General features: G+C 38.4%; 1 protein-coding gene across 1 annotated transcript in view; it reads left to right on the plus strand.

Moving 5' to 3' along the window:
- Positions 1-15143, plus strand: part of DCC (DCC netrin 1 receptor) — a 640441-nt gene that overhangs the window by 442193 nt on the left and 183105 nt on the right. The window contains exon 12 of the mRNA XM_066604857.1: positions 12104-12252. Within this exon, the coding sequence (XP_066460954.1) occupies positions 12104-12252 (149 nt within the window). The remainder of the gene's footprint in view (positions 1-12103; positions 12253-15143) is intronic.

Raw genomic sequence — 15143 nt, forward strand, 5'->3', positions numbered from 1 at the left:
GATTATAACTACTATAATACTGCCCCCTATGTACAAGAATATAACTACTATAATACTGCTATGTACAATAATATAACTACTATAATACTGCCTCCTATGTACAAGAATAAAACTACTATAATACTGCTCCTATGTACAAGAATATAACTACTATAATACTGCCCCTTCGTACAAGAATATAACTGCTATAATACTGCTATCTATGTACAAGAATATAACTACTATAATACTGCCTCCTATGTACAAGAATATAACTACTATAATACTGCCACCTATGTACAAGAATATAACTACTATAATAATGCACGTATGTACAAGAATATAACTGCTATAATACTGTCCCCTATGTACAAGAATATAACTACTATAATACTGCCCCTTATGTACAAGAATATAACTACTATAATACTGCTCCTATGTACAAGAATATAACTACTATAATACTGCCCCCTATGTACAAGAATATAACTACTATAATACTGCCTCCTATGTACAAGAATATAACTACTATAATACTGCCTCCTATGTACAAGAATATACCTACCATAATACTGCTCCCTATGTACAAGAATATAACTACTATAATACTACTCCTATGTACAAGAATATAACTACTATAATACTGCCCTCCTATGTACAAGAATATAACTACTATAATACTGCCCCCTATGTACAAGAATATAACTACTATAATACTGCCCCCTATGTACAAGAATATAACTACTATAATACTGCTCCTATGTACAAGAATATTTCTACCATAATACTGCCCCCTATGTTCAAGAACATAACTACTATAATACTGCCTCCTATGTACAAGAATATAACTACTATAATACTGCTCCTGTGTACAAGAATATAACTACTATAATACTGTGCCCTATGTACAAGAATATAACTACTATAATACTGCTCCTGTGTACAAGAATATAACTACTATAATACTGTGCCCTATGTACAAGAATATAACTACTATAATACTGCCTCCTATGTACAAGAATAAAACTAGTTTAATACTTTTCTTATGTAGAAGTATATAACTACTATAATACTGCACCTTTGTACAAAAATATAACTGCTATAATACTGTCCCCAATGTACAAGATTATAACTACTATAATACTGCCCCCTATGTACAAGAATATAACTACTATAATACTGCTATGTACAATAATATAACTACTATAATACTGCCTCCTATGTACAAGAATAAAACTACTATAATACTGCTCCTATGTACAAGAATATAACTACTATAATACTGCCCCTTCGTACAAGAATATAACTGCTATAATACTGCTATCTATGTACAAGAATATAACTACTATAATACTGCCTCCTATGTACAAGAATATAACTACTATAATACTGCCACCTATGTACAAGAATATAACTACTATAATACTGCACGTATGTACAAGAATATAACTGCTATAATACTGTCCCCTATGTACAAGAATATAACTACTATAATACTGCCCCTTATGTACAAGAATATAACTACTATAATACTGCTCCTATGTACAAGAATATAACTACTATAATACTGCCCCCTATGTACAAGAATATAACTACTATAATACTGCCTCCTATGTACAAGAATATAACTACTATAATACTGCCTCCTATGTACAAGAATATACCTACCATAATACTGCTCCCTATGTACAAGAATATAACTACTATAATACTACTCCTATGTACAAGAATATAACTACTATAATACTGCCCTCCTATGTACAAGAATATAACTACTATAATACTGCCCCCTATGTACAAGAATATAACTACTATAATACTGCCCCCTATGTACAAGAATATAACTACTATAATACTGCCCCTATGTACAAGAATATAACTACTATAATACTGCCCCCTATGTACAAGAATATAACTACTATAATACTGCTCCTATGTACAAGAATATTTCTACCATAATACTGCCCCCTATGTTCAAGAACATAACTACTATAATACTGCCTCCTATGTACAAGAATATAACTACTATAATACTGCTCCTGTGTACAAGAATATAACTACTATAATACTGTGCCCTATGTACAAGAATATAACTACTATAATACTGCTCCTGTGTACAAGAATATAACTACTATAATACTGTGCCCTATGTACAAGAATATAACTACTATAATACTGCCTCCTATGTACAAGAATAAAACTAGTATAATACTTTTCTTATGTAGAAGTATATAACTACTATAATACTGCACCTTTGTACAAAAATATAACTGCTATAATACTGTCCCCTATGTACAAGATTATAACTACTATAATACTGCCCCCTATGTACAAGAATATAACTACTATAATACTGCTATGTACAATAATATAACTACTATAATACTGCCTCCTATGTACAAGAATAAAACTACTATAATACTGCTCCTATGTACAAGAATATAACTACTATAATACTGCCCCTTCGTACAAGAATATAACTGCTATAATACTGCTATCTATGTACAAGAATATAACTACTATAATACTGCCTCCTATGTACAAGAATATAACTACTATAATACTGCCCCCTATGTACAAGAATATAACTACTATAATACTGCACGTATGTACAAGAATATAACTGCTATAATACTGTCCCCTATGTACAAGAATATAACTACTATAATACTGCCCCTTATGTACAAGAATATAACTACTATAATACTGCTCCTATGTACAAGAATATAACTACTATAATACTGCCCCCTATGTACAAGAATATAACTACTATAATACTGCCTCCTATGTACAAGAATATATCTACTATAATACTGCCCCCTATGTACAACAATATAACTGCTATAATACTGTCCCCTATGTACAAGAATACAACCACTATAATACTGCCTCCTATGTACAAGAATATTACTACCATAATACCGCCCCCTATGTACAAGAATATAACTACTATAATACTGCCCCTATGTGAAAGAATATAACTACTATAATACTGTCCCCTATGTACAAGAATATAACTACTATAATATTGCCCCGTATGTACAAGAATATAACTACTATAATACTGTTCCCTATGTACAAGAATATAACTACTATAATACTGCCTCCTATGTACAAGAATATTACTACTAAAATAGTGCTCCCTACGTACAAGAATATATCTACTATAATACTGCCCCCTATGTACAAGAATAAAACTACTATAATACTGCTCCTATGTACAAGAATATAACTACTATAATACTGCCCCTTATGTACAAGAATATAACTACTATAATACTGCACCTATGTACAAGAATATAACTGCTATAATACTGTCCCCTATGTACAAGAATATAACTACTATAATACTGCCCCTATGTACAAGAATATAACTACTATAATACTGCCCCTTATGTACAAGAATATAACTACTATAATACTGCCCCCTATGTACAAGAATATTACTACTGTAATACTGCCCCCCTATGTACAAGAATATAACTACTATAATACTGCCTCCTATGTACAAGAATACAACCACTATAATACTGCCCCCTATGTACAAGAATATAACTACTATAATACTGCTCCTATGTACAAGAATATAACTACTATAATACTGCCCCCTATGTACAAGAATATAACTACTATAATACTGCCCCCTATGTACAAGAATATAACTACTATAATACTGCCCCCTATGTACAAGAATATAACTACTATAACACTACCCCCTATGTACCAGAATATAATTCTTGAAATTGCTATATTTTTGCCTCCCCCAGAGAGCAGAGCTGTAGATTAATGTGTGGTCGTCATCTGGGCAGGGTGTGAGTTTGGTAAATTAATGACTACTGTAAAATCTGCATTCATTTCAATCAGTAAATTAATTTGCAGAAATATAGGATTCCCTTGTAATCCATGAATCTTTCATATAGGTCATCACTGGAAAAGTTTCCTTCCCCGTTTTCTGAATTATTACAAGACAAGTGAAATCCTTCATCTTCAGGGCCGAATCTCTGGCACAGGAGAGATTTTTTTTCTTCTGCTAATTTTTATACTTTATTAATTAAAGAATCCTCTGTGTGCAGTAAGTCATTTTTGGGGACTTGAACACAGGCGGAAAGATGGACCTATTTTATAGACTTTATACCTTGGGCTTCCATCATTTACAGAATTAAAAATGTAATTAAATAAAAACTAAAAGCTGATTTTACAAAAATGTTAAATATTTTTTAAAAAATTAAAGCAAAATAATGAAAATAAAACGACACATCATCACAGAATGGTAACCAGTTAGAGATCCACGGACGCACTGTATACACTTTTGTACTTTTTTATTTTTTTTTTTTTTGAATATCAAACTAAAAGCATTAGAAAAAAAAAATAAAAAAAATTTCAGAACGTTAAGATTTTTCAACGCCACCGATTAATTATCATTTATTCTTTATTTGCTAATTTTTTTGTACTGTTCAATACACACGAGGACATTAAAGGGCTCTACATGGAAATAATATTGATGACCCAACCTCAGTAGCTGATCGGCTGGGGTCCGCCCTTCCGTATCACTGACGATCTCCTGACTAGGCACCCGTTGTCAGCACCACAACACACAGGGGTACAGAGCAGAGGAGCCCTGTGTAGTGGCCATTGCTTGGAATTGCATTCACAGCTCTCATTAAAATCAGCTATTGGTAACCAATCCTGGGGATCGGTCATCAGTAGTCTTTCCCTGAAAGAAACCTTTTGGTTTCAGGACAACATTTTGTACTGGGACTGAAAGTTATATTATTGGCTGCTCTAACGTGCCATTGTTCCTCGGTTCTGCCAGCTCCATGCCCCTTTTTTGGTCTTCCAAGATGGCCCCTGAGGTGTTCATCTGTAGCTATCTAATGCACAGATTGCATCAGTAGGCCAAGGCACTCCATGCTTTTTTCTGAATTGCCAGTGTTGTTCATTTAGCAGTGCTGGCCAATCAGAGAGCAGGTGTAGTGCAATGGTAGTCTAAAATACGACCAATGTCATTAGGTAATGTGCATTACCTAGTTAGAAGATTGTGGCTACCAACCGGGAAGACTTAAAGGGGTTGTCTCGCGAAAGCAAGTGGGGTTATACACTTCTGTATGGCCATATTAATGCACTTTGTAATATACATCGTGCATTAAATATGACCCATACAGAAGTTATTCACTTACCTGCTCCGTTGCTAGCGTCCACGTCTTCATGGCTCCGTCTAATTCTGATGTCTTCTTGCTTTTTTAGACACGCATGCGCTGTGCGGTCTTCTGCCTGGTGAATGGGGCCGCTCGTGCCGGAGAGCTGGTCACCGCGACGTCATCGTAGCTCCGCCCCGTCACGTGTGCCGATTCCAGCCAATCAGGAGGCTAGAATCGGCAATGGAACGCACAGAGCCCATGGTGCACCATGGGAGAAGACCCGTGGTGCACCATGGGAGAAAACCGCAATGCATCCCTGGGAAAGGAACGGCGGCCATCTTAGGGAGAAGATTTTTTAAACTCCTTATTTCGTCGGATCGGTGAGTAGCAAGCAGTTTAAAAACCGCTTTAATTTGCTATTTTATGCCAGGGGGGTGACAGGGGGAATGGGGTAATCTAAAATTTTGATGCTTGCCGCGAGACAACCCCTTTAAGAAAGGGCTCAAAATCAGTGGATCTGAGAGACAATGGCAAAAAAAGATGGAAAGCGGGTAATATAGCTCTTCCCTCCAATCCCTGGACAGAATTTTGTGTCCAGATCAGAGGGTTTCTGAATTAAATTTGATTGTCAAATATATGTCATATTTACTGGAAGCACAAAAATGCAAAATGTAGCATAAATATCAGGATAAAAGTATTAACAATACGAGAATGAGAAAATTAAGAACATTTAAAAATATATAATAAATGATTAGAAAACAAAATCTACCATTATTTTTAAGGTACTTAAAAAAGTCCAAAAATATAAGTACTGTATATACTCGAGTATAAGCCTAGTTTTTCAGCACATTTTTTGTGCTGAAAAAGCCCTCCTCGGCTTACACTCGAGTCGGGGAAAGCTTAAAGAAAGCCCCTCCATACTCACCTCCCAGCCGGCGTCTGTGTCTCCGGCGGCGGTGTGGCAGGCTGCGTGAATTCTCTCTCATCATCCTCTTTGCTCGGCTCTGTCATCCTCCGCCGTCAGCGCTGTGTAAGTAAGATCTGTGATTGGATCGGGCGTCCGCCAATCGTAGCCGGTGCTCGATCATTCGCAGCCAATCAGGCTGCTTCAGAATTCTCCCTGCTGTCATCTCCCTGCTCGGCTTTCAAATCCCCTGCCGTCAGTGCTGTGTAAGTAAGCACTGTGATTGGATCGAGTGCCAGCTGTGATTGGCTGGCGCTCAATCCAATCACAGCGCTTACTTACACAGCACTGACAGAGCCGAGCAGAGAGGGCGACGGGGATGACAGCGGGGAGAGTTCAAGCAGCTTGTCGCACAGATACAGACGCCGGCTGGGAGGTGAGTATGCAGGGGTCTTTTTTACCTAGTATATACTCCAGTATAGCTCGGCTTATACTCGAGTCAATACGTTTTTTTTGTGGTGGAACTTATTGTCTCGGCTTATACTCGGGTCGGTTAATACTCGAGTATATACGGTAATAAAATGTTTTTACGTTCCTACAAACCATCTCTATATAGCCTATCGGCTGCATGTTTAGGTGTCTACATTCTGCGGCAGAGATTCTGCTTGGCAGGTGATACAAGTTTAGCATTTTTGGGTGATTTGCTGCCTGTAGTATATGGAGGTTCTCCGGTATTGTTGGGTTCACATGATGAATGTGGTTTCCTTTAACAATAGTCATACAGATCTTAATAGCGACATTAATCACGTACAGTAGCACCCACGTATTCCCTGGGCTTGATAAATGGACCCCACGTCACGGTGACACACGCATACAGTAGCTACATTCAGAAAAATAATAAATCATTTGTATTCCAATCTCCTGATTTACATATCGCACCACTCTAGTACTGTAATTACTTCCTTTTGTATTTTAATTAAAAAGTTGTTTAGAAAATTATGTAAAAAAATGAAATTTTGCTGTATTCTGTATCACAGACATTCACATAGATAGATAGGTAGATTATATATCATAATTGATGAATTTCCAACAGTGTAGCACCTCCTGTTATTACTTGTTGGGAGTTATCACCTCATGACTATCTATCTCATTATCTATCTATCTATCTATCTATCTATCTTATATCTTTCTATCTCTCTCAAATCTATCTATTTCATGTCTATCTATTTATCATCTATCTATCTTATATATTTCTATCTATCTCTCTCATATCTATTTATCTGTCTCGTTCTCTCATACCGTATCTATTTATCTATCCCATATCTATTTATTTACCTTATATCTTTCTATCTATCTGTGTCATCCATCTATAAATATCATATCTATCTATGTAATATCTATCTATCTATCTATCTATCTATCCCATATCTATCTGTCTATTTATCGTACTTGTCTTTATCTACGATACCCATTGAACTCATATCTATCAATAGTATCCATCAATCTACCGTATTTAGTTTACATGCATCTCATATCTATCTATTTAATCTATATAATAAGGCCTATTGCAATTTTGTGTCGCTACAAAGTCACGTGATTTTGTAGCGCTCTTTTGCCAGGATTTTCAGGGGCGCTTGAAACATAAGCCCTACCTTGATAATCAGCCCTAGCTGCATTCAAAAAACCTGAAACAGATACATCACCTAACAGCCCCTGTCATGTTGTGCCAATAGCTGTGATTGGTTCATCGAGCGCTGCCTCTGATTGGCTGAGCCGTGGCACTCAAAAAACCAATCAGAACCTACGCTTTCTCTAGGCAGAGTTTTTTAAACTCCAATTTAGGAATCGCTGACAGAGGACTTTAAACGAGTGTCGGGGACCTGCGAGGAGAAGTGAGGCGGAGCGGACACTGGTTGTTAGGTGATGTATTGTGTTTCATAAATTTTTTGTAATGCAGCTAGGGCTTATTTTAGGGGAAACACTACGACTTCCTACTGTAAAAGCTGCATTGCACCGCACAAGAACCACATTTTTGTGCCATGCGATGCAACAGAGAGGAAGGGTCCATAGGGAAACAGGAGCTACAAAACATCAAATATCACAGCAATATTTAGCAGCATGCGATTTGTAGCACTGTTACATTGCGAGAAAATCGTGTGATATTGTCACCTGTGTGAAAGCGGCATAAGGCTGCAGTCAAATGAGTGATTTTTTTTTAGCGCATTTACAATCGGCTCTAATAGCACCAATGCTTTCCAATGAAAGCGACCACATGTCCGATTTTTTTCACGTGCTTATAAAAAAATCGCACTTGCAAAAGATAGGACATGTAAGTTCAAATGCACTCGGTCTTGCGATTTTTTTCTACACGCAATGTGCGATTTTTTTTTTTCCATGCCTATACATGTGTGAAAAAAATCGCTTTTCTTTCTGTACCCTAAGGGCTCGGTCAGATAAGCGTTGTTTTTTGCATGCCTATGTGTGCAAAAAAATGCGCTCCACGGGTGTGCAAAATGCGCGTGACGAAGCTCTGTGCTTTTTTTTACATGTCCCACGAAGGTGCACATTGAATGATAGCTGAGTGCTGCCTCTGATTGGTCACAGAGCTCAGCCAATCAGAAGCAGCTCTTTCTGGAGGCGGGGATTTTTCCATCCCCGGCCACCGGAATACAGATGAAGACTGCCATGGACGAGGAGAAGAGCCGTACAGCGCTTCTAGGGTGTTTCTTTTTTTTTTTAACAGCTAGGGATGATTTTTGGGGTAAGTCTTATATTTCAAGCCTTACCCTCCTCTCCCCCCCCCGAAAATCATCGCTGCAGGGGTTGCCTTCATCCCATTGCCTTGAATGGGGCGGCAGCAGCGCTGGCCCCATTGAAAGCACTGGATAGCATTGCATCTTCTGCCACAGCTGTGATTGAACTCATATATATTAGAAGAAAGCACTACATTTTTTAGATCTACTTGTTGATGTAAAGTCACCCAATTACTGCAATAATAAAGACCTTAGAGCTATTTGCAACATTTCGACCCCATTGACTATACCCCACACTCTATATATTATGAGGGTGGGGTAAGGGGGTATTACATTGAATCACTGTAATTCTATTGCTGGCCACATATAGACTCAGATATTGGAAAGAACACAAAGATAAAATAATTACCTAGAGATCTGTGGCCTAGGGAGAAAAAAAAATCCTCATTATATATTAAACCCTGTGTAATGCTGTGAGGTTAATCTAATTTTTAAGGCTCTTCCGCTATACATTATGAATACACAATGCTCACGCGTGTAACTTACTAAGAAAAATGGATTACGCGGAGATGATTAATTCTACTTTACTCCCGTTTCTGGTCTCACCATTGTTGAGTTGTTTTTCTTTTAGTGTCAAAAATCCAATTATCTGTAAAAATGTGTCTAATGCCTTATCTTACAGGTTGTTCATGGAACTTCCAGAAATAAAATAAAGAAAAGCTATAAATACAAAAAAACAACTTATTTTCTCTTGTATTCGAGAATATACAAAGATAATCTGGTAACAGGTTCCCAAGGAACAGCATTAATCTGTGGCAAATGTGTTTGCAAATATTCAATTTGCCTACAGTGCCCCCACAGGACAAATAAATCATTGCACAGTTCATATTTAAATCAGTAGGCTATTGGTGTAATATACAAACATGCTGGGTCATCCAGGCTCTTTTTTATCAGCTCTACAGTGTTGCTTATAGATGAGGGTACTAAATAGTGGACATTATCACCTTTATTAAGAGACTCTATGGGGAAACTTTTTATTGTTTCCTTGGAGGGCAATTGGGGCAGAGAATATACTTCCTGATTCCTTCATGGACAACAAAGTTGCTCTGGTCCTCCCATTGTTTCATGTGACCTCCACTGTAAGTAGTCGAATCCTCTAGAGAAAGTGACTTTCTCTATTCATTCCTACGAGAGCCACAAAGTGGTTTGAACTCAACAATCTCCAGTGCCGTCATTGAAGTGAATAGAATAGCAGCATGCTTATGGCACCTCCGCTCTGACAAGACCACCATTCTCAGGAACGGTGGCGGTCGCAGCACTTGGACTTGTGCCAATCTTGAAGACTTTATAACTTGTCACAAGCCCTTCATAAGCATTGTGCATCTTAATATATTTGTCGCACTTACACCAACAAACTTTACTCAGACCGGCTCATAAAATGCAGACAGACTTCCACACTGACTTCCAGCCTACTGAAAGATTCAGCTAGTCCCAGTTTAAGTCACATGGAATGATGCGCAACTAGATTGGAGCAGCTCTCTCAATGAAATGTATTTTTTGGACTATGAAACTCACTTTTTAGAAAGAGGAAATCTTGCTGAAAAGCTGCTGCATCTTAAGAATTGTTGGGGAGATGCAACCGTGCCAGACCCAACAGCCCACTTCCTTATTCTTTGGGCAGAGTGTTAATAGAGCACTTTGTCTGGAACAAGAAATAGGAACTGCCTCCGTATGTTGTGTCTAACTGCCTGGAACTGCCATTGTACTCTCCTGGCGCTACCCAAACTTCCTGACACTATCAGCCAGCAAAGAAATATCCCCTGCAGCTACCTCCCCCATTGGTTGCCTCCTGCTGCCTTTCCCAAGCAAGCCCTCAATGTATCATTAGATACTCTTCCATGGACTTCTTATCAGCAGGACAGTCCCACTCGACTGCCAGCACCAACCTGCCCTAAATTCTCCTTGAGCAGGAGTAAGTGGACAACCATGGTTATTGCTGCTTCAAATGGTTGCCGTGTGTTTAAGCCTCCTGCTCTCATGTAACTGGTGTTGAATGACCCATCTCCCCATAGCATATTATGGAGCATGGACATAACTATAAGGGATGCAGAGGATGCAGTTGCACCCGGGCCCACAAGCCTTAGGGGGCCCATAATGCCTCTCTTCTCTATATAGGGAGCCCAGTACTATGAATAAAGCATCATAGTTGGGAGCCCTGTTACAGATTTTGCATTGGGGCCCAGAAGCTTCAAGTTACGCCTCTGCTATGGAGCAATATACTGGCAGCACAGACACCCAGGCTCCCCCCACACTTGTCAACCTAAAAGGTTTGCCTGGACGAAAGACTATTCCACATAGGTTATTTATGAGTTTTCATCATTTTTCAGAGTTCTCATTAGCAGACCTCTCCATAAGATTCCCCCAAGGTTGTTCCTTCTTTGTCTGTTGGAAAATACATAATAATTCACCTTTCTATCTTCTTTGTTTGGAGTGTCCTCCCCTTAAGAACCCTGCCTGCCATTGCATAGGACCCCAAATTTTGACTACGATATCATAGTTAGTGATGTTAATCCCTGCACTTCTTTAAACCACCAAGGAAATTTTAATTAGCATGAAACTTTTTTCTTGTTGTCTGTTGTCTAAAATCTGGGTGCATCTTGTAGTCAGGTGCGAAATAAACTGTATATTATCCTCCCCAATATGCCCTGTAGGCCAATTTCAACCTAAGGAAACAATAATAAGTTTTCTCAGACAGGCTGTTTATCTCTGATTTCCTTAATAAGGCATCCAGCGGGAATCTGCACAATAATCGTTCAGCGTAAAGGCATGCCCCGACTGAATGATGAACAAGAATTTGCTCCCTATTTCATCGTTATTCAGTTTATGCATGCAGAAAATTGAACGATGGATCAGCTCATGCAAACAGGCAGTCATTCCTTTGTGAACGACTGCCTGTTTACTATTAATGGAGGTGGGTGGGTTGGAACAATTTCCAGACGGCTCCATCTCATTTCACCAAGTGATCATCGTTCCTATATAAAATCAGATCATCTCTGGGACAACCTGTCGGCCAACTGCGCCCTTCAGGCCGCCCCTTGTAAAGGCACCCTAGGATAAGCCAATCTATTATCACCCCAGGATGAATTAAATAGCAGTTTTCAGGCATTACAGAAAGCCTTGAAGAAAAAGGACCCGAAGTCCTACAGGGTAATTAATATTTTTGCAGTATTTTGCCTCCGGTATCATATACTACAATGCATCAACCCTCGAATAAGAAATGCAATCTCAATCTCTATGAATGTAATAGAATTGGTATCTTTTCTTTCCAGTGCAAGTTCCGGGACCAGTAGAAAACCTTCAAGTGATCTCAACTTCACCTACCTCGATTTTAATTTCATGGGAACCCCCTGCCTATGCAAATGGTCCTGTTCAAGGCTACAGAGTACTTTGTACGGAGACTATTTCAGGGAGAGAACAGGTAAGTGATTCGGAAATATTTAGAAAATCAAATCAACTAATAGGGCAACAATCAAATTTGGAAAGGTTTTCCCAATTTTTGAAAAGGTTTTCTAGTTTGTGGTCTCAGACATATAAAGGGCATCGACACTTAAAGTATCAAGTACGGCTAGGGCTCCACAATGACTTTTTGGTTACTGGCTGATCAGTTTAAATTGGTCACTACTCACTTCTGTATGTCAGTTCCTTGTGATCTTCACAAACATTTTTACCCCATAGGCACATATAAAAATCAAGGGAAGGTGACCTCTTTAAAGTGACTTATGTCTTCTTTTCAGAACTTTTTTTTAGCTATTTAGATGGCAGCCATTACAGCGTTTATTGTGGTGACTGTAGGCAGACAGTGTTTTCATAATTTAATGCTATGTCCATGGAAAGGATTTGGAGCTCTGTATTAGTAAAGCAGAACTCTGAGCACTATTTCCATATATTATAAAGTTAATCAGCAGAGAATGGTTTATCTATTTAAATTAATGGTGTTCGTTGGTGGACATTCCCTTTAAGTCCAAATGTTTTCACATTTTCACAGAAGACAAATTCGTTCCAGGATCATACCAGTGAACTGTTACTCATAAAATTAATTTAAAAATCTCGTTTTGTATGGGTGGATTAGCTTCTGTTTAATAAATTATTATATACAGATTTAGCAAAAGTTAACTTGACACTTAATGCATTAAAGTGACGATCCAGGTACAGGACAAAATCTGGCCAGATGGGAGAGTAATATAATCATGTCCTATCATCTTCTGGTTTGGGCTGTCTGTTCCTACAGGCCCTCTTCATACATCCAAGATGGCCATGGCAATTCTTAGACTACACACTGAGCAAAGATGGTGCATTGGTAATCTAAGACATTACAAGACACTCTGATTGGTCAGTGCTGGTCATCTGAGCAGCACTGGCCAGTAAGAGCAGTGAGTAGTGTCTTAGACCACTGATGCATGCCAATGCACAGTGTGTATCAGGTAGTAAGAGAAGCAGTGCGTCCATCTTTGCTTGTCCAGGACCAGAGGATCACTTTAAAAGTGTTGTGCCAAGTTTTAAAGTTATTCCCACTGATCCTGAGAACAGGGGGCCCAGTCAGTCTCCAAGGTAATGGAGTGAAGGTTGCACAGGCATGCTGCTGCTTCATTCAGTTGAATGACAGTGCTGAAGATTGCTCAAACACTTGGACTTGAGATCGTGGGCAACCCAGTGGGTAGACCCTTACCGATCATAAAATTATTCCTTATCCTATGGATAGGGATAACTTCATAACTTGGTACAACCCCATTAAATTGACCCTCCGGTCATGGACAAGCAAAGATGGTCAATCTACTTCTCTCACTACCTAATGAACACTGTGCGTTAATTCGCATCACTAGTCTAAGACACTTTTTTCAAAACTCTATAAAGTTTTCAAAACTCTATTTTTTTTCTTTGCATATTGACTTGCTAGTTAACGAAAATTCCAAATCTACCTCCTCACATAACATCTAAATTAAGAACTATTACACACATTTAATTGACATATTTCATCATGTCCTAGTATTACATTTTCTACAATCTCTTTATGATTTCCTTCCCTAATTTCTTCCAAAATATTAAATATTAGACTGAGAGGACCGCAGTAAAATGATCTCCGATAAAGCTTTTAAATACTATATGCTGTATGTAGAACAAGTCATTGAGGTAGTACAAGATATTAGACTCTACAGCCATCATGCCCTGAGCGATTACTGCAGGATTGTAGCTTCTTAGATCATTAGTCGGGCCGAATCTAAAGTAATTAAGTGCAGATCTGGAGGTCACTTTTCTGGAAGGACATAAAAAAGTAATCAGCGGGAAATGAACTTACATGATGTTCCGTTTGCTTATAACACATGTGTGAACATTACCAATGAAATGAGGTAGAACAGGAGATAATGACACGTTCTGTGATGATGGATAAATATCTGAAGATTATTCTTACTGAGAATCCTGCAGAAGTTAATAAATTCTACCACTGAGCCCTTGCTACAAGCATGATGCATAGTTACATAGGTCAAGAAGACGCCTGTCCATCAAGCTCAACTGCTCTACGACTCGATTGTATTGGTTGACCCATTGGTAGATGGTGGATTCATGGAAGATAGATATGTTCCTCGCCCTAAATAGCAGTCAGATAATTTCCCTGTGTTCTTTACATATTATTCTCCAACCTTAATTATATCTTGAAGGGGCTATCCAGCTCCCCCTCCCCACTCCCACATTTTTTGAACACCTTCCAGTGATGGTCTAAGAACACAGAAGTCATACTGACCTCACCTGATCTCCCGCCATTAACATTCTGCCAGTACTCAAATTCCAACTGCTCTTCACTTCCTACTGGAACGACTATCTTTCAAGTAGTTGTGTCAAGACATAGTAATGTCAAGGGCACTACTGAATTGTTATAAATAGCGCTGCTTGTCTCCTCACAAGGGCTTTACATAGTGCAGCAGGTCAGTGCTATTTGCCACTTATTAACCTTATATTGCTCATATTGTAATGTAGGCCAACTAGTAGTAATAGCATCTATACAAAATTTCTCAAAACATTCTTCCCAAAACACGAAATTTCCCATTAAAAAAATTGCAAATAGTAGTGCCCACAGTGTGTTTACTCCTAATATACAGCCCATACATAGTAACATAGTACATTAGGCTGAACAGAGACAATGTCCATCTAGTTCAGCCTGTTTCCACCTCCCCTTGTTGATCCAGAGGAAGACAAAAAAAACAATGAGGCAGAAGCCAATTAGCCCCCTTGTGGGAAAAAATTCCTTCCCGACTCCATAATGGCAGTCAGAATACTCCCTGGATCAACGTTCCTACCTGACTCCAGGACCCAGAT

Source organism: Eleutherodactylus coqui, chromosome 5, assembly GCF_035609145.1.
Source record: "Eleutherodactylus coqui strain aEleCoq1 chromosome 5, aEleCoq1.hap1, whole genome shotgun sequence".
Taxonomy (NCBI): Eukaryota; Metazoa; Chordata; class Amphibia; order Anura; family Eleutherodactylidae; genus Eleutherodactylus; species Eleutherodactylus coqui.